The sequence below is a fragment of the Trachypithecus francoisi genome, unplaced genomic scaffold (genome assembly GCF_009764315.1).
Source record: "Trachypithecus francoisi isolate TF-2019V2 unplaced genomic scaffold, Tfra_2.0 Lachesis_group0, whole genome shotgun sequence".
NCBI lineage: Eukaryota > Metazoa > Chordata > Mammalia > Primates > Cercopithecidae > Trachypithecus > Trachypithecus francoisi.
Genome location: NW_022681453.1, coordinates 54,245,795 through 54,265,053, shown reverse-complemented (window position 1 = coordinate 54,265,053; position 19,259 = coordinate 54,245,795). Strand labels below are relative to the sequence as shown.

The window sequence follows — 19,259 nt, the reverse complement described above, 5'->3', positions numbered from 1 at the left end:
CATGTCACTCAAAACAAATCAGGCTTAATGCTCATACTATGTTTATATTCTTTACATTAATAAAATGCAACAAAAGACTTGTTTGTCCTAGTTTTTAAAAAACACAAAATGTGAGCTTTATGACCTTTTCTAGGAAACTCCTGAGGACTGTACCTTCTCTGCTTAAAGACTGTAGAGGCGACTGGTGTTCTCACGCAAGGCAGCCAAGGTGCGGGAGAGTGGCTGATCTTTGACCCTGGCAATCTCTCGGACCGTATGCAAGGCCAGGCCCGGGTGGGCATACTGGCAAAGGCTTTTGGGAACCTGGAAGACATCAAGCGGTCATAACATCATTGTGCCATTTGTGCACAGTCATAATCTAGAACTCCCTCCCTGTCCCTTCCCCAGCAAGGACCTCTTTGGGGCTGCCCTGTAGAGACCCCGTTACCTGCAGGTGCAGGGAGAGTCCTAGTCATGGGGGCTCTGGGTGAGCAGGGTCCCACGCTTCCTTGGACTACCCTCTACAGGGTAGGGCTTTGCACTGCCTGGAAGAGAGTGGTTACCCTTCAGCTTCTCAGCCCCCTAGACTTTTGGTTCTGCAGAGTAACAGCAAGGAAGCATCTACACAGCCCAGGATGGGACCTGGAAGTCACTGGGGCTCTGGCCCTGCCAACCTTCTAAGGGTGACCACCCACCTCCCCACCTTCTCCCTCCGGTGCCTCCCCTCAGCCTGAAGACCCCCTTACCTGGCGAGGGAGGAAATAGGGAGCATCCGTTTCTACGATGATTCTCTCCAGTGGGATCTGCCTCAGGGCTTCCCGGGCCTCCCAGGCGGAGGAGTACGTCAGCACTGCCGTGAAGCCCACAGACATGTTGGGAAAGTACTTCAGTAGGGGCTCGATGACCGGGTAGCTGCCGGTGAAGCAATGCCTGGGGACAGAACTCCACATCAGTGCTGCTCGCAGTCCCGTCTGTAGCAGCCCCCAGCTCCCACTAGACCCATCACCCCTTTTCAATGATTCCCAGAAACGGGAAGACTGCATCCTAGGGAAGGACCCCACAGTAAACACAGACAAGGGCCGGCTCCAACACAGGAAGCCCCGAGATGGCACTTGGTAAGTGATCAGAAATCACTCAGAGATCACCACGCACACTGCAGAATGCTCTGCAGTCACCTGAGATGACCACCACAGAGAACACACTGGGATAGGAAATGCTCCTAGCACTGAAGAGGAGGAAAATCAAGAACTGTGGCCCCTATGATGACAACGACAGCATATAAAAGATATGCCCATGTAGTCAAACGAACTGAAAGAAAACCTAACAAAACATTGGGGAGTCGAACTACAGGTGAATTTTCTTCTCTTAATCTGATACCTATTCATGTTCTTGGTGCCATATATATATAGTTACCAATCTGGAAATTCAGGGCCTCCTCCTGCAATACCACCTCGTTGGGTCAGCTTAGCCCTGGCCTACCAGCCACCATTACATTCAAAGTTAGCCCAAAATGCAGCAATGAAAAACCAACCAACCAGAAAAGCCAACTGACTGCTTCATCATTGGTGTGTGCCCAGCTCGGGGCCAAAGGCTTCACTCACTCTGCTTAGGTACCCAAAGGCCCTGACGACCCCATCCCCCTTTTTCTGCCATCTGACAAGACCCAGTTTGGGTGCTAGAGTCCTTGTTATTCAGCCAACCCCTCTCAACCATCTTTAAGGAGCTGGCCAGGCATTACCTCCTGAGTCTTCTGGTTGGGCTATGATCATGGGCCCCTGCTCTGGCTCCCGCAGCACCTATGACCACCCAGTCCCACACACTATGTAGGCAGAAGCCACCATCCAACCTGTCTCCTGGCAGCACCTCCAGATGTCCCAAGAGGCAAGCCAACGCCCAGTATCTACACGTGGCAGGAGTTCATAAGTTCAGAGTTTACCAAACCGAATTGAAGAACCCCTAGATGCCATTCTGGTAAAATATGACATTGATTTTCATAACTGGAGGGAAAGGAGCTTTCAAGTTCAAAATAGGAAAGAAAATGTCCTTTCAAGTACCCTAAGATGCTCTGTGTGCTGTCACCAAACCCCACAGCAACCTCTCAAGATGAGCAGTCCTCACTCCTGAGAACTGAGACTCCATTTCCACCCATCCCCAGGAGGAGGGCACGAAAGGTCCCTTGTGCTCACTGGTGATTTAGGGTTACTAGTTCAAACCATATGAAGTTACTATTTTGTGAGGAAAAAAAAAGGTCAAATATGATACATTTCAAGTGGTTTAACCTAATAGTTAATTCTTTAGAAAAGACAGTGTATAGGCTGGGCACGGAGGCTCATGCCTATAATCCCAGCACTTTGGGAGGCCGAGGCAGGCAGATCACGAGGTCAGGAGTTCAATACCAGCCTGGCCAACATAGCAAAACCCTATGTCTACTAAAAATACAAAAATCAGCTGGGCGTGGTGGCATGTGCCGGTAGTCCCAGCTACTCAGGAGACTGAGGCAGGAGAACTGCTTGAACCCGGGAGGCAGAAATTGCAGTGAGCCGAAATTGCACTACTACACTCCAGCCTGGGCGACAGGGTGAGACTCCGTCTCCGGGAAAAAAAAAAGAATAGATAGTGTATAATGACAGAATACGATCATTGCTGTCCTCATCAACTTCTCATCTTTCCAACTAACATCCTAGACGGAGGGAAGTGTTTCTTTCATTTGCCCGCTGAAGTTCCAGTCTTCTAACCTATGGATCTTGTAGTCAGGAGGCACAAACTTTTTCATGATGTCTAGCAGATCTTCGTCAGCTTCTCGGCAGTGGATCACCAAGGGCTTCTTTAGAGACACAGCCAGCTGTAGCTGTCTCTCAAATACCTAGAAGAGGACACAGCGACAACCCCTGTTGGTTAGCAGCACTTCGGAAGTCCGTTACCTCTGGAACACCCGGTCCAGCAGGCGCCCCCACCGTGTCTCTAACTCTTTCCACTGTACAATGTAATAATAATAGCTAATGATTACTGGGCACTTACAACAGAGCCAGGTAGTGCCCAAAGTACTGCAGGTCTATCATAACCTGCAGTCCTCACAACCACCCTGAGGCAGGTGCTGCTGTCTGCGCAGCATGCAGTGAGGGCAAGTTAACTTGCAGTCAGCAGTTGTAGCACCAGGATCCAAACTTGAACCCTGGCAGTCCACACAGTAATCACTATATGATGCCAACCTGGCGTGGCAGGGGCAGGGCAGGGATCAAGAACATAAAGCACTGGCCTGGCGCGGTGGCTCAAGCCTGTAATCCCAGCACTTTGGGAGGCCGAGACGGGCGGATCACAAGGTCAGGAGATCGAGACCATCCTGGCTAACACGGTGAAACCCCGTCTCTACTAAAAAATACAAAAAACTAGCCGGGTGAGGTGGTGGGCGCCTGTAGTCCCAGCTACTCGGGAGGCTGAGGCAGGAGAATGGCGTAAACCCGGGAGGTGGAGCTTGCAGTGAGCTGAGATCTGGCCACTGCACTCTAGCCTGGGCGACAGAGCGAGACTCCGTCTCAAAAAAAAAAAAAAAAAAAAAAAAAAATACAAAAAACTAGCCGGGCGACATGGCGGGCGCCTGTAGTCCCAGCTACTCGGGAGGCTGAGGCAGGAGAATGGCCTAAACCCGGGACGCGGAGCTTGCAGTGAGCTGAGATCCGGCCACTGCACTCCAGCCTGGGCGGCAGAGCAAGACTCCGTCTCAAAAAAAAAAAAAAAAAAAAAAAAAAGAACATAAAGCACAAAGTTAACGTCCCTCACCTCACTGTCCCCACCTCCGCTCTCAAGCGATACCAACTTCCAGAACTCTCCCTATGCAGAGCTGTTAGGGATGGCGGGGCGTGGTGCTTATGTGTATCTCCAGCAAGGTGCCTGGCTCTCAGAAGGTGCTCAAATACTTGCTAAAGAAACAAATACTACACTTATTTTCTACAACTTGTTTTTTTGTTGTTGTTTTTTTTTTTTTTTTTTGAGACTGAGTCTTGCTCTGTTGCCCAGGCTGGTGTGTAATGGCGCGATTGCAGCTCACTGCAGACTGCATCTCCTGGGTTCAAGCGATTCTCCTGCCTCAGCCTCCCGAGTAGCTGGTATGACAGGCAGGCACCACCTTGCCTGGCTAATTTTTATATTTTTTTGTAGCGATGGGGTTTCGCCATGTTGGTCAGGCTGGTCTCAAACTCCTAACCTCAACTGATCTGCCCACTTCAGCCTCCCAAAGTGCTGGGATTACAGGCATGCGCCGCCGTGCCCGGCCAATTTGCTTCCTTTACTCAGTCAAAATCAGATATCCTCGCAGGTCAATAACTACAGATACACTTTACTCTTTATAACACTAGCCACTTTTAAATCTTCACTAGTGTTAAAAAAAAAAAAAAATCTTCACTATTGTTAATTTAAATGAAAAAAGTAGGGTTAGGACCTGTTCTTTCCTCTAACGAGCCCAGGTTTAGAACAAAGAAAAGTATTAATTCATCAGGTGTGGTGGCTCACGCCTGTAATCCCAGCACTTTGGGAGGCCGAGTCGGGTTTGAGGTCAGGCGTTCAAGACAAGCCTGGCCAACATGGTGAAACCTTGTCTCTACTAAAAATACAAAAATTAGCTGGGCATGGTGGCAGGTGCCTATAATCCCAGCTACTTGGGTGGCTGAGGCACAAGAATCCCCTAAACCTGGGAGGCGGATGTTGCAGTGAGCTGAGATCGTGCCACTGCACTCCAGCCTGGACAGAGCAAGACTGTCTCAAAAAAAAAAAAAAGATTAATTCATTATAAGCAAATCACCTCATATTGTTTCCACGAGTAGTCTCTACAATTGTGGAACATAATTTGTGTTTATGTTTTTAGCATCAAACAATGAGATACTTTTGGTAATTTGGGTCAGGTGATAGTCACTTGAGAATGATATTTACAAGTCTAACACCTGTACTGCCTCTTTTCAAAATAGCAACACTAAGCCAATATCAATTCTGATGTAACTTTTGTTTAATCTGTGTTTTCAACGAAAGGAAAATGACCATAGACATCAAAATTATAGACTGCTTGGAAGAGGCTTTATTTAAAGGCTGGCCAGTTCCATTATCAATAGGTGACTGGAGCTCCTCCTATTTGCATCTGCTAAGCTGTTCATCTGTCCTGCCCCACCCCTACACACAGGCAGGAGAGGTTTCAAGAGATTCCAATTCCAACATTTCATTCCTGCCTCTAAAAAATTATCCCTCGGAGTAGTGAAATAAACTATTAGAGCTTTAGGATAGAATATTACACAGCTGTTAAACATTTTTCAAAGTATAGTTGATGAATGGGAAAATTTCACAAGTGGAAAAGACACTTAAAACTATTTAATTTCCTAATTTCTTTTTTTAACACAAGCACACACATCCAACCTACATTTCTTTGATCCTATGACAGGTGCTTGGAAGACAAGCCACTTTGCAATTGTTCCTTGCAATTTTATTGTCCCTTGCAATTTTCCAAGGGACAATAACATTACATTTATAATGTTTCGTAAAACACATCCAGATTTCAAAAATGTTAAGAAGGAAGAAGAACTCATTAGAATGCAGGAACTTGTGGTTGGACAGGAGCTATTTGCAGCATTTGTCCTCACCAGGAACCCAGCCAAAAAAGAACAGGAGTGAAGGAGGTACAGATGAGTTATTACCCAGCATAATTATTCACTTCTACCTGCATAAGGCTGGGTTCCTAATTGATCCATTATTTCCAGGGATTCCACAGTTAGTCTCTCCTGGGGATTGCCCCAGGCATCTCTTGCATATTTATTACCTTAATAATTTTTTTTTTTTTTTTTTTTTTTTTGAGGTGGAGTCTCGCTCTGTCGCCCGGACTGGAGTGCAGTGGCCGGATCTCAGCTCACTGCAAGCTCCGCCTCCTGGGTTTACGCCATTCTCCTGCCTCAGCCTCCCGAGTAGCTGGGACTACAGGCGCCCGCCACCTCGCCCGGCTAGTTTTTGTATTTTTAGTAGAGACGGGGTTTCACCGTGTTAGCCAGGATGGTCTCGATCTCCTGACCTCGTGATCCGCCCGTCTCGGCCTCCCAAAGTGCTGGGATTACAGGCTTGAGCCACCGCGCCCGGCCTATTACCTTAATAATTAATTAATTCCTCTTTAACACACATAAAGAGATACAGCCTGGGTAGGGAAGGACAGTATACTCTCCCTGGCATCCCTCCCAGATGCTGACATGTGCAACTTACACACAAAGTCTTCAGGATCCAACTCTTATGAGTTACATAGTTAAATCTGTAAATACCACAGATCAACAAAGAAAACGTTAACAGTAATTTGCCCTAACCAGCAGAATAACTATAACTGCCCATTCTTTCCCCAGTTGTTTTGCTTCTCTATTTTCCAATCCTTCCAGAAAATTTTAGGTACAGCAACCAAACTCTCTTACAATGAACTGGGTCTAGCACCCTATCATCTTGGCCAGATACATTCCTTCCACAGGTTTTTTTTTTTTTTTTTTTTTAATGTAATAAAGATGCGGTCTCACTATGTTGCCTAGGCTCATCTTGGACTCCTAGGTTCAAGCAATTTCCTGCCTCAGGCTCCCAAAGTGTTGGGATTACAGGCGTGAGCCACCTCGCCCAGCCCTCTGTAAGTTCTTCTTCTTCCCTTCACAAGATGAAACATTCAGCAGGACACATCAAGAACTTGCTAACTGCTCTTTTAGGTAAATGCAACTCTGCACTGACATCCAACCAGGTGCAGTTCCCAGTCACCACCATTCACCTCATTTGGGTGCCAAAGTTTTTATTTACATCAAAACAGTGTCCACATCCCCCACCCAGCCTAGGAGTCTCTGGTGTTGACAAATATTTTCTAGTCTTCCGCCCTTTTACAGGCAGCTTAGCCCTCCCCCAGCCAGCAATTCCTCAGACTCATTATCTTCCAGTCTTGAGTCGAATCTCACCAAGCCAAATGACATCTTCAAGACTGTGTTTACCACCCTGTGCCTGTCACTTCTAGTTCAGTTTGTTGTGCAGGTCGCCCCATGGACCTTTAAGTGCAGACCTGAGACCCTGATAATTCTGTTATGTTTTGAGACAGGGTCTCACTCTGTCGCCCTGGCTGGAGCATAATCATGGGTCACTGCTGCCTCAACCTCCCAGGCTCAAGCAATCCTCCTGCCTCAGCCTCCTGAGTAGCTGGGACCCCAGGCATGTGCCATCACACTCGGCTAAATTTTTCTTTGCAGAAATGGGGTTTCGCCATGTTGGCCCAGGCTGGTCTCCAACTCCTGCTGGCCTCAGGTGATCCGCTTGCCTCAGCCTCCCAAAGTGCTGGGATTACAGGAATAAGCCACCGCACCCAGCCATACCCAGCTAATTTTTGTATTTTTAGTAGAGATGGGGTTGCACCATGTTGGCCAGGCAGTCTCAAACTCCTGCCCTCAAGTGATCCACCCATCTTGGCCTCCCAAAGTGCTGGGATTACAGGTGTGATCCTGTAAATACAAAAAATTAGCTGGGCGTGGTGGCGGGAGTCTGTAATCCCAGCTACTCAGGAGGTTGAGGCGGGAGAATCGCCTGAACCCAGGAACCGGAGGCTGCAATGAGCCAATATCATGCGATTACACTCCAGTCTGGCCAACAAGAGCGAAACTCTGTCTCAAAAACAAAAAATTAGCCAGGTGTGGTAGCAGGCACCTATAATCCCAGTCACTCAGGAGGCTAAGCCAGGAGCATCACTTGAACCCAAGAGGTGGAGGTTGCAGTGAGCTGAGATCATACCACTGCCCTCCAGCCTGGGTGGACACAGCAAGACTCCATCTCAAAAAAAATTTTTTTTAATTAGCCAGGCATGGTGGTGTGCACCTGCAGTCCCAGCTACTTGAGAGGATGAGGTGGGAGGATCACTTGAGCTCAGGAGATTGAGGCTGCAGTGAGCTATGGCTGCACCACTGAACTCCAGTGTGGGCAACAAAGACCTCATCTCTGAAAAAAAAAAAAAAGAAAAATTCTACAATACTACAACTCTTACCCTGCCAAAGCACCATGCTCAAAAAATATTGGGCGGAAAAAAAATATTAACAGGGGCTGTGCACAGCAGATCAGGCCTGTAATATCAGCACTTTTTGGAGGCCAAGGTAGGTGGATTACTCGAGGTCAGGAGCTCAAGATTAGACTAACAAACATGGTGAAACCCCACCTCTACTAAAAATACAAAAATTAGCCAGGCGAGGTGGCACACGCCTACAGTCCCAGCTACTCAGGAGGCTGAGGCAGGAGAATCACTTAAACCCAGGAGGCAGAGGCAGAGGCTGCAATGAGCCGAGATCACGCCACTGCACTCCAGCCTGGGTGACAGAGTGAAATTCTATCTCCAAAAAGAGAAAAAAATATTAACAGAGTATTAGCCATGATCTCTGGTTGAATGGGAAATTATGCATTTTTTATTATTTTTCAAATATTCTACAATGGGTACATTTAAAAAAAAAAAAGCTGGCCAGGCACAAGTGGCTCATGCCTGTAATCCCAGCACTTTGGGAGGCCAAGGCGGGTGGATCACCTGAGGTCAGGAGTTTGATACTAGCCTGGCCAACATAGGCTCTATTAAAAATACAAAAACTAGCCAGGTGTGGTGATTCACACCTGTAATCCCAGCTACTTGGGAGGCTCATCGGGAAAACAGCTTGAACCCAGGAGGCGGAGGTTGCAGTGAGCTGAGATTGGACCACTGCACTCCACAGCCTGGGCAAAAGAGTAAGACTCCCTCTCAAAAACAAAATTAAGAAAACCTAAAGTTTATTGTTTCGTAAGAAAGAAAGAAAACAAATGTTTTGACGTTTATATTATCTATAAGAAGTCACAAAGCTGAACAGTAAGAAATAGCTGAACAGTAAGAAATAAAGCTGAACAGTAAGAAACAGCTTGTAAAGCATTTGACAAATTGGCATCTGGATAACAGCAAGCACACTGCATTTTCAGGCATTCTAAATTATTTAGTTCTAAAATTAGATAAACCCTTATTGTCAGGCCTCAACAACTAAAGGAAAATTAAAACTATAAGCAGACAAAAGAGAGTCTTGTTACCTTGTGCTGTTCTGGGACAGGCGTGGTGCACTTGTAAGAGTAATCCAAGCCCATTTCCCCAAATGCCACAGCCTTGGGGTGCCTTAAGGCTTGCAAAAGATTTCTTTCTTGACTCTCACTGTAGTAACGTGCAAAATGAGGGTGACAGCCAAAGGCACCCCAGACCAGATCCTCTTTCAACAGCTCCTCCCACAGGCAATCTGTCAGGGTGCGAGGATCACAGAAGTCAGAGATGCAGCCCTGAAATTCCTTAGGGAAGGAGCTGCTGTAAATTTTTCTGAACTTTGTAAAACTCCCTTGGAAAGATAGCTTGGAATAGAGCATGTCCAGGTGACAATGGGTATCAATGAAGCCCTCCTCTAGGCTTGGCTCCAGGTGGCTCTTTGGCAGGGAGCTGGATGTGTACCCTCCACAAGGACGTGGAGGCATCTCCTCTTGGAAAGTTCTTTTCTCCTTCACCTCTCTTTCTTCTGAGATTCTGGAGAAGCGAAATGAACGAGAATTCTGGGACCAGCCTTCCTCTGAGGCCTCCATGTCTCTGGAGGTGTTCTGGACGCTCCCTGCAGAGTTAGGCGAATAATCACTCCGGTGGCTCCGGCTGTTCCTCCCAACCTGGGCTGCATCGTTGCTGTTGCTGCCTGTGGAGGGGTAGCTAGAAGGCTTGGGGCTGCTGGTCCAATAGCTGGCATAGTCACACCAAGGACTACTGTACAAATGAGGCGGGTACATGACATAGTCAGTGGTGAAGGAAGAAGGCTCTGGAACGGCTGAAGGTTTCAGTGAGACAGGTTCCTCCTGAGAGAATCTGACTGTGGAGATCTCCTCAATATCAGACCAGTCACTTCCAGAAGAGGGGTGCTCCATCACCACCTCCCTATCTTTATGCTGCAGAAAAGAAGGCACACAACAGTGGGTTAGCTTTCCAATGTGAAGATGGCCTCCCAGGCTGTCATTCAGCTGAACATAAACCCTGGCTTGTTCTTCTGGCCATGGTGATGGCTTTGCATTGGCTCATTAGCTCACCCTGTCACCTGGTTTCCTTACAATTTCCAGAAATGTCCAGAACTGAGGCAGGTTACTGCTGTGAACAGCTGTACTGGGTTCAGGGAACAGGCCTGTGACCATGCCACTCCTAAAGGCAGTGCTCTATCTGCATCCCTTTCTCTTGAGAAAAACTGCTCTCTAGAACACACTCTGGATTGGAGATTTTAGAGAAAAGCAATACCCAGCTTTTCCTCTCTAACACTGTCCTCAATATATTCAAAATGTAAAACTACAACAACTGTGGTGGTTGTTTTTTTTTTTCAGACAGGGTCTTGCTCTGTTGCCCAGGCTGGAATGCGGTGGTGAGATCTCGATTCACTGAAGCCTTGAACTACTGGGCTCAAGTAATCCTCTTGCCTCAGCCACCCAAGTAGCTGGGACTACAGGCGCGTACCACCACACCTGGCTAATTTCTTGTAGGTAGGGGGTCTCCCTGTACTGCCCAGGCTAGTCTCAAACTCCTGGACTCAAGCAATCCTCCTGCCTTGGCCTCCCAAAGTGCTGAAATTATAGGCATAAGCCACCACACCTGGCCATTCTGACAGTTTTTAAACATGTCCCCAAATTATTTAACCCTTCTCCCCATTGAGAGTGGGGTCTATGACCCCTCTCCTTAATGTGGACCTACCTAGAGACTTACTTATAGCCAACAGAATGCAACAGAAGTGAAGCTGTAACTTCCTAGGCCAGGTCAGAAGGGCCTTGTAGCTTCCATGTTCACTCCACTTGCTCACTCTGGAGCAAACCAAGCACCATGTAAGAAGTCCGGCCACCCAAATGACATCCTGCTAGAAAGGCCACATGTAGGTGTGCCAGTTTACAGCCTGGCTGACTTCCTGGCTGACAGCCAGCATTTGTGCACCATGTAAGTGAGCATCTCGGATGTCCAGCCCAGTCACACTCTCAGATGACGACAGCCCTCACCAATATCTGAAAGAAACTACATGGGACTCCCCAAGAAAGACTTGCCCAGTCTAGGCCTTTCCAAATTCCTAACCCAGTATTGAGACCAAAAGAAAAGCTATTTTAAGCTACCAGCTAGTAATCGTAACTGAAATAACCAGAGAAGGTAAGCTCCACGAGGTCAGGAATTTTTTTTTTTTTTTCACTGATATCTCCCAAACACCTAGAACAGTGCCTGGCAGAAAATAAGTGCTCATGAATATTTGCTGAATTAATGTGTAGAAAAAATGGTGCCTGAACTTAGCTTCACATCTCCATCACCTGGGGAGCATTTTAAAAACAGATTTTTAAAGCCCGTTCCACCCTGAGATATTGTGATTCAATAGGTCCAGGGTGGGGCCGAGCAATCTGCATTTAATTCTCCCTGGAACTGTGATGCAGACCAGGTTCGAGAAATACAGTATGCACATCAATATCGATTCACACTGGAAACAAAACTTAAGTGCCATCATTTCTTAAAGCAGCCATCTATACCTGCCAATGCCAGAGGGCTTGAGCAAGAGGCCTTACAAAGTTCTCTTAATATTATGAGCATATGTAATTCACATAATAAACATTCACAGCGAAAGAGCATTCTAGCTAATTACCTGATTAAAATGGAAAAAAAACTGTTTATGTTGCCTGTACGAATATTTCATACCCCATCTACACTCTAACAGGAAACAAGTATTAGTAACCAACACTTAAACGAATAACCCATTTCCCATTTTACACTTTCCTGCCTTAGACTTCTTGCAGTTACTGCTTGAATAGCAGAAACATCCAAACACGAATCTTTTCTAAAATGTAAGCTAACTTAAATGTAGCACATGGCAAAGTGGTTGTGCCCCAAGGTCCGCCTCCAGGCCACGTGGGCGCTGCAGACCACACTTTCTGTTCCTTGGGGAGAGGTTTCCGCTGTAGGAGGGTAGCTTCCGGGCTGCGGTCTTTGCACCCCACCCACCAGGCCCACTGCATTCTCGGCCGGGCTCCAGGCGCCGTGGCTCCCCGCAGTAGGAAGCGGAAGGCCGCAGCCGAGAAGCGAGAGAAGCTGGCAGACAGCGGGGAGGGAATGGAGGAGGCAACGGTTGTTATCGAGCATTGCACAAGCTGACGCGTCTATGGGCGCAACGCTGCGGCCCTGAGTCAGGCGCTGCGCCTGGAGGCCCCAGAGCTTCCAGTAAAGGTGAACCCGACCAAGCCCCGAAGGGGCAGCTTCGAGGTGACGCTGCTGCGCCCGGACGGCAGCAGTGCGGAGCTCTGGACTGGGATTAAGAAGGGGCCCCCACATAAACTGAAATTCCCGGAGCCTCAAGAGGTGGTGGAAGAGTTGAAGAAGTACCTGTCGTAGGGAGATTTGGGTAGAAGTCCTCATGCTGAGCTTTGTGTCCCTGGTGATGTTGGAACATTAATGATGGAACATGGCCAAACTTCAGTCATGTGCCTGAAGCCATGGTTTCTTCCCGGCCAGAAATGAAGGTTCAGTTGTGGGGCAACCCTCTAGTAAGGCATTGCAAAAGTTACTGGATTTGGTTTAATAAAAGTTGAAATAAAGAAAAAAAAATGTAGCACATTTTAAATTTAATCTGAACTCTTGAACCTGGGTGATAGGTACCTGGTGATTCAATACACTACTCTGTTTACTTTGAATGTTTGCAATTTCTCCTAAAACCTTTACAAACTTATCTATAAGGGAGAACAACCCTTCGAAAACTATCTTGCTTGGGCCGGGCGCGGTGGCTCAAGCCTGTAATCCCAGCACTTTGGGAGGCCGAGACGGGCGGATCATGAGGTCAGGAGATCGAGACCATCCTAGCTAACCCGGTGAAACCCCATCTCTACTAAAAAATACAAAAAACTAGCCGGGCGAGGTGGCGGGCGCCTGTAATCCCAGCTACTCGGGAGGCTGAGGCAGGAGAATGGCGTAAACCCCGGGACGCGGAGCTTGCAGTGAACTGAGATCCGGCCACTGCACTCCAGCCTGAGCAACAGAGCCAGACTCCGTCTCAAAAAAAAAAAAAAAGAAAGAAAGAAAACTATCTTGCTTATAACAGAAAATTTGTCAGCCCAGACAATAAAAAATTGCAGTCTTGCCTACGCTTGACAAGGTTTTTGTGATTTTTTTTTCCTGCTGAACTTTCTTTTTTCTTTTTTTTTTTTAATTTATTATTATACCTTAAGTTCTAGGGCACATGTGCACAACGTGCAGGTTTGTTACATATGCATCCATGTGCCATGTTGGTGTGCAGCACCCATTAACTCGTCATTTACATTAGGTATATCTCCTAATGCTATCCCTCCCTCCCTCCCCCCAACCCCAGGACAGGCTCCAGTGTGTGATGTTCCCCTTCCTGTGTCCAAGTGTTCTCATTGTTCAATTCCCACCTATGAGTGAGAACATGCGGTGTTTGGTTTTCTGTCCTTGCGATAGTTTGCTCAGAATGATGGTTTCTAGCTTCATCCATGTCCCTACAAAGGACATGAACTCATTCTTTTTCATGGCTGCATAGTATTCCATGGTGTATATGTGCCACATTTTCTTAATCCAGTCCATCACCGATGGACATTTGGGTTCGTTCCAAGTCTTTGCTATTGTGAATAGTGTCGCAATAAACATACGTGTGTATGTGTCTTTATACCAGCATGATTTATAATCCTTTGGGTATATACCAGTAATGGGATGGCTGGGTCAAATGGTATTTCTAGTTCTAGATCCTTAAGGAATCACCACACTGTCTTCCACAATGGTTGAACTAGTTTACAGTCCCACCATCAGTGTAAAAGTGTTCCTATTTCTCCACATCCTCTCCAGAACCTGTTGATTCCTGACTTTTTAATGATTGCCATTCTAACTGGTGTGAGACGGTATCTCATTGTGGTTTTGATTTGCATTTCTCCGATGGCCAGGGATGATGAACATTTTTCATGTGTCTGTTGGCTGCATAAATATCTTCTTTTGAGAAATGTCTGTTCATATCCTTCGCCCACTTTTTGATGGGGTTTTTTCTTGTAATTTGTTTAAGTTCTTTGTAGATTCTGGATATTAGCCCTTTGTCAGATGGGTAGATTGCAAAAATTTTCTCCCATTTTGTAGGCTGCCTGTTCACTCTGATGGTAGTTTCCTTTGATGTACAGAACCTCTTTAGTTTAATTAGATCCCATTTGTCAGTTTTGGCTTTTGCTGCCATTGCTTTTGGTGTTTTAGACATGAAGTACTTGCCCATGCCTATGTCCTGAATGGTATTGCCTAGGTTTTCTTCTAGGGTTTTTATGGTTTTAGGTCTAACATTTAAGTCTTTAATCCAACTTGAATTAATTTTTGTATAAGGTGTAAGGAAGGGATCCAGTTTCAGCTTTCTACATAGGCTAGCCAGTTTTCCCAGCACCATTTATTAAATAGGGGATCCTTTCCCCATTTCTGATTGTTGTCAGGTTTGTCAAAGATCAGATGGTTACAGATACGTGGTATTATTTCTGAGGGCTCTGCTCTGTTCCATTGGTCTATTTCTCTGTTTTGTTACCCGTACCATGCTGTTTTGGTTACTGTAGCCTTGTAGTATAGTTTGAAGTCAGGTAGCATGATGCCTCCAGCTTTGTTCTTTTGACTTAGGATTGTCTTGGCAATGGGGGCTCTTTTTTGGTTCCATATGAACTTTAAAGTAGTTATTTCCAATTCTGTGAAGAAAATCATTGGTAGCTTGATGGGGATGGCATTGAATCTATAAGTTACCTTGGGCAGTATGGCCATTTTCATGATATTGATTCTTCCTATCCATGAGCATGGAATGTTCTTCCATCTGTTTGTGTCCTCTTTTATTTCGTTGAGCAGTGGTTTGTAGTTCTCCTTGAAGAGTTCCTTCACATCCCTTGGGTATTTTATTCTCCTAGAAGCAATTGTGAATGGGAGTTCACTCATGATTTGGCTCTCTGTTTTTCTGTTATTGATGTATAGGAATGCTTGTGATTTTTGTACATTGATTTTGTATCCTAAGACTTTGCTGAAGTTGCTTACCAGCTTAAGGAGATTTTGGGCTGAGACGATGGGGTTTTCTAAGTATACAATCATGTCATCTGCAAACAGGGACAATTTGACTTCCTCTTTTCCTAACTGAATACCCTTTGTTTCTTTCTCCTGCCTGATTGCCCTGACCAGAACTTCCAACACTATGTTGAATAGGAGTGGTGAGAGAGGGCATCCCTGTCTTGTGCCAGTTTTCAAAGGGAATGCTTCCAGTTTTTGCCCATTCAGTATGATATTGGCTGTGGGTTTGTCATAAATAGCTCTTATTATTTTGAGATCCGTCCTATCAATACCTAATTTATTGAGTTTTTAGCATGAAGGGCTGCTGAATTTTGTCAAAGGCCTTTTCTGCATCTATTGACATAATCATGCAGTTTTTGTCTTTGGTTCTGTTTATATGATGGATTACGTTTACTGATTTGCACATGTTGAACCAGCCTTGCATCCCAGGGATGAAGTCCACTTGATCATGGTGGATAAACTTTTTGATGTGCTGCTGGATTTGGTTTGCCAGTATTTTATTGAGGATTTTTGCATCACTGTTCATCAGGGATACTGGTCTAAAATTCTCTTTTTTTGTTGTGTCTCTGCCAGGTTTTGGTATCAGGATGATGCTGGCCTCATAAAATGAGTTAGGGAGGATTCCCTCTTTTTCTATCGATTGGAATAGTTACAGAAGGAATGGTACCAGCTCTTCCTTGTACCTACAGTAGAATTCGGTTGTGAATCCGTCTCGTCCTGGACTTTTTTTGGTTGGTAGGCTATTAATTATTGCCTCAATTTCAGAGCCTGTTATTGGTCTATTCAGGGATTCAACTTCTTCCTGGTTTAGTCTTGGGAGGGTGTATGTGTCCAGGAATTTATCCATTTCTTCTAGATTTTCTAGTTTATTTGCATAGAGGTGTTGATAGTATTCTCTGATGGTAGTTATTATTTCTGTGGGAACAGTGGTGATAAACCCTTTATCATTTTTTATTGCGTCTATTTGATTCTTCTCTCTTATTCTTTATTGGTCTTGCTAGTGGTCTATCAATTTTGTTGATCGTTTCAAAAAACCAGCTCCTGGATTCGTTGATTTTTTGAAGGGTTTTTTGTGTCTCCAACTCCTTCAGTTCTGCTCTGATCTTAGTTATTTCTTGCCTTCTGCTAGTTTTTGAATGTGTTTGCTCTTGCTTCTCTAGTTCTTTTAATTGTGATGTTAGGGTGTCAATTTTAGATCTTTGCTGCCTTCTCTTGTGGGCATTTAGTGCTATAAATTTCCCTCTACACACTGCTTTAAATGTGTCCCAGAGATTCTGGTTTGTTGTGTCTTTGTTCTCATTGGTTTCAAAGAACATCTTTATTTCTGCCTTCATTTCGTTATGTACCCAGTAGTCATTCAGGAGCAGGTTTGTTCAGTTTCCATGTAGTTGAGCGGCTTTGAGTGAGTTTCTTAATCCTGAGTTCTAGTTTGATTGCACTGTGGTCTGAGAGACAGTTTGTTATAATTTCTGTTCTTTTACATTTGCTGAGGAGTGTTTTACTTCCAACTATGTGGTCAATTTTGGAGTAAGTGCGATGTGGTGCTGAAAAGAATGTATATTCTGTTGATTTGGGGTGCAGAGTTGTGTAGATGTCTGTTAGGTCCGCTTAGCGCAGAGCTGTGTTCAATTCCTGGAGATCCTTGTTAGCTTTCTATCTCATTGATCTGTCTAATGTTGACAGTGGGGTGTTAAAGTCTCCCATTATTGTCGTGTGGGAGTCTAAGTCTCTTTATAGGTCTCTAAGGACTTGCTTTATGAATCTGGGTGTTCCTGTATTGGGTGTATATATATTTAGAATAGTTAGCTCTACTTGTTGAATTGATCCCTTTACCATTATGTAATGACCTTGTCTCTTTTGATCTTTGTTGGTTCAAAGTCTGTTTTATCAGAGACTAGGATTGCAACCCCTGCTTTTTTTTGTTCTCCATTTGCTTGTAGATCTTCCTCCATCCCTTTATTTTGGGCCTATGTGTGTCTCTGCATGTGAGATGGGTCTCCTGAATACAGCACACTGATGGGTCTTGACTCTTTATCCAATTTGCCAGTCTGTGTCTTTTAATTGGGGCATTTAGCCTATTTACATTTAAGGTTAATATTGTTATATGTGAATGTGATCCTGTCATTATGATGTTAGCTGGTTATTTTGCTTGTTAATTGATGCAGTTTCTTCCTAGCATGGATGGTCTTTACAATTTGGCATGTTTTTGCAGTGGCTGGTACTGGTTGTTCCTTTCCGTATTTAGTGCTTCCTTCAGGAGCTCTTGTAAGGCAGGCCTGGTGGTGACAAAATCTCTCAGCATTTGCTTGTCTGTAAAGGATTTTATTTCTCCTTCACTTATGAAGCTTAGTTTGGCTGGATATGAAATTCTGGGTTGAAAATTCTTTTCTTTAAGAATGTTGAACATTGGCCCCTATTCTCTTCTGGCTTGTAGAGTTTCTGCCGAGAGATCCCCTGTTGGTCTGATGGGCTTCCCTTTGTGGGTAACCCGACCTTTCTCTCTGGCTGCCCTTAACATTTTTTCTTTCATTTCAACTTCAGTGAATCTGACAATTACGTGTCTTGGAGTTGTTCTTCTCAAGGAGTACCTTTGTGGCATTCTCTCTATTTCTTGAATTTGAATGTCGGCCTGCCTTGCTAGGTTGGGGAAGTTTTCCTGGAAAATATCCTGAACAGTGTTTTCTTTTTTTTTTTTTTTTTTTTTTTTGAGACGGAGTCTCGCTCTGTCGCCCAGGCTAGAGTGCTGTGGCCGGATCTCAGCTCACTGCAAGCTCCGCCTCCCGGGTTCACGCCATTCTCCTGCCTCAGCCTCCCGAGTAGCTGGGACTACAGGCGCCCGCCACCTCACCTGGCTAGTTTTTTATATTTTTTAGTAGAGACGGGGTTTCACCGTGTTAGCCAGGATGGTCTCGATCTCCTGACCTCGTGATCCGCCCGTCTCGGCCTCCCAAAGTGCTGGGATTACAGGCTTGAGCCACCGCGCCCGGCCAGTGTTTTCTAACTTAGTTCCATTCTCCCCATCACTTTCAGGTACATCAATCAGACGTAGATTTGGTATTTTCACATAGTCCCATATTTCTTGGAGGCTTTGTTCATTTCTTTTTACTCTTTTTTCTCTAAACTTCTCTTCTCACTTCATTTCATTCATTTGATCTTCAATCACTGATACCCTTTCTTCCAGTTGCTCGAATCGGCTACTGAAGCTTGTGCATGTGTCACATAGTTCTCGTGTTATGGTTTTCAGCTCCATCAGGTCATTTAAGGACTTCTCTACACTGGTTATTCTAGTTAGTCATTCGTCTCATCTGTTTTCAAGGTTTTTAGCTTCTTTGCAATGGGTTCGAACATCCTCCTTTAGCTTGGAGAAGTTTGATCGTCTGAAGCCTTCTCTCAACTCGTCAAAGTCATTCTCTGTCCAGCTTTGTTCTGTTGCTGGCGAGGAGCTGCGTTCCTTTGGAGGAGAAGAGGCACTCTGATTTTTAGAATTTTCAGCTTTTCTCCTCTGGTTTCTCCCCATCTTTGCGGTTTTATCTACCTTTGGTCTTTGATGATGGTGACGTACAGATAGGGTTTTGGTGTGGACGTCCTTTCTGTTAGTTTTCCTTCTAACAGTCAGGACCCTCAGCTGCAGGTCTGTTGGAGTTTGCTGGAGGTCCACTCCAGACCCTGTTTGCCTGGACATCACCAGCAGAGGCCGCAGAACAGCAAATATTGCAGAACAGCAAATGTTGCTGCCTGATTGTTCCTCTGGAAGCTTCGTCTGAGAGGTGCACCCGGCCACGTGAGGTGTCAGTCAGCCCCTACTGTTCCTATTCGGCCATCTTGGAACCTCACTCCTCGTACTGAATTTTCTAGTGAGACATACTGGAATTACAAGTCTACTTTTGTATATGTGCACCTGAAAGTCAAAGTGTTTATCATATACAGTAACATATCATTAACATCTCTGCAAAATAATTGGAGGTGGTCACATTATGGCAATCCCAAAAACACACCTCGAGGAAAAATGGAAACAGACTGCCTCAATGTGATATGATGACTATCTGCAACTTGGAACAAAATTTCCAAGAACAATACACAGATTCAAAAAGTGCTATATTCTCATCAGCAAAAACGAGACATATGACCCCATTTTTTACAACAAATAAATTACAACATCTTGGAGGGGGAGAAAGAAGAATCT

At 45.3% G+C, this 19,259-nt stretch overlaps 1 protein-coding gene and 1 pseudogene across 5 annotated transcripts in view; one reads left to right on the top strand and one right to left on the bottom strand.

The window, feature by feature from the left end:
• The window catches only part of TATDN2 (TatD DNase domain containing 2), a 43,039-nt gene that overhangs the window by 2,017 nt on the left and 21,763 nt on the right, over positions 1-19,259 (bottom strand). For 3 of the 4 annotated variants that reach the window (XR_004437011.1, XR_004437012.1, XM_033210653.1), the window contains exons 4-7: positions 9,049-9,933; positions 2,715-2,842; positions 726-909; positions 154-303 (exon numbers count right to left, since the gene is read on the bottom strand). Coding sequence is in view for 1 of the 4 variants with exons in the window: in XM_033210653.1 (XP_033066544.1) it covers positions 163-303; positions 726-909; positions 2,715-2,842; positions 9,049-9,933 (1,338 nt within the window). In the remaining 3 variants the exon portion in view is untranslated. Of the gene's footprint in view, positions 1-153; positions 304-427; positions 525-725; positions 910-2,714; positions 2,843-9,048; positions 9,934-19,259 lie in introns of all 4 variants that reach the window. The other variant, XR_004437013.1, reaches the window with a different exon arrangement.
• On the top strand, positions 11,431-12,598 carry LOC117084511 (annotated as a pseudogene). Its single transcript, XR_004437484.1, has 2 exons — positions 11,431-11,455; positions 11,901-12,598. The product of XR_004437484.1 is annotated as a selenoprotein H-like (transcript).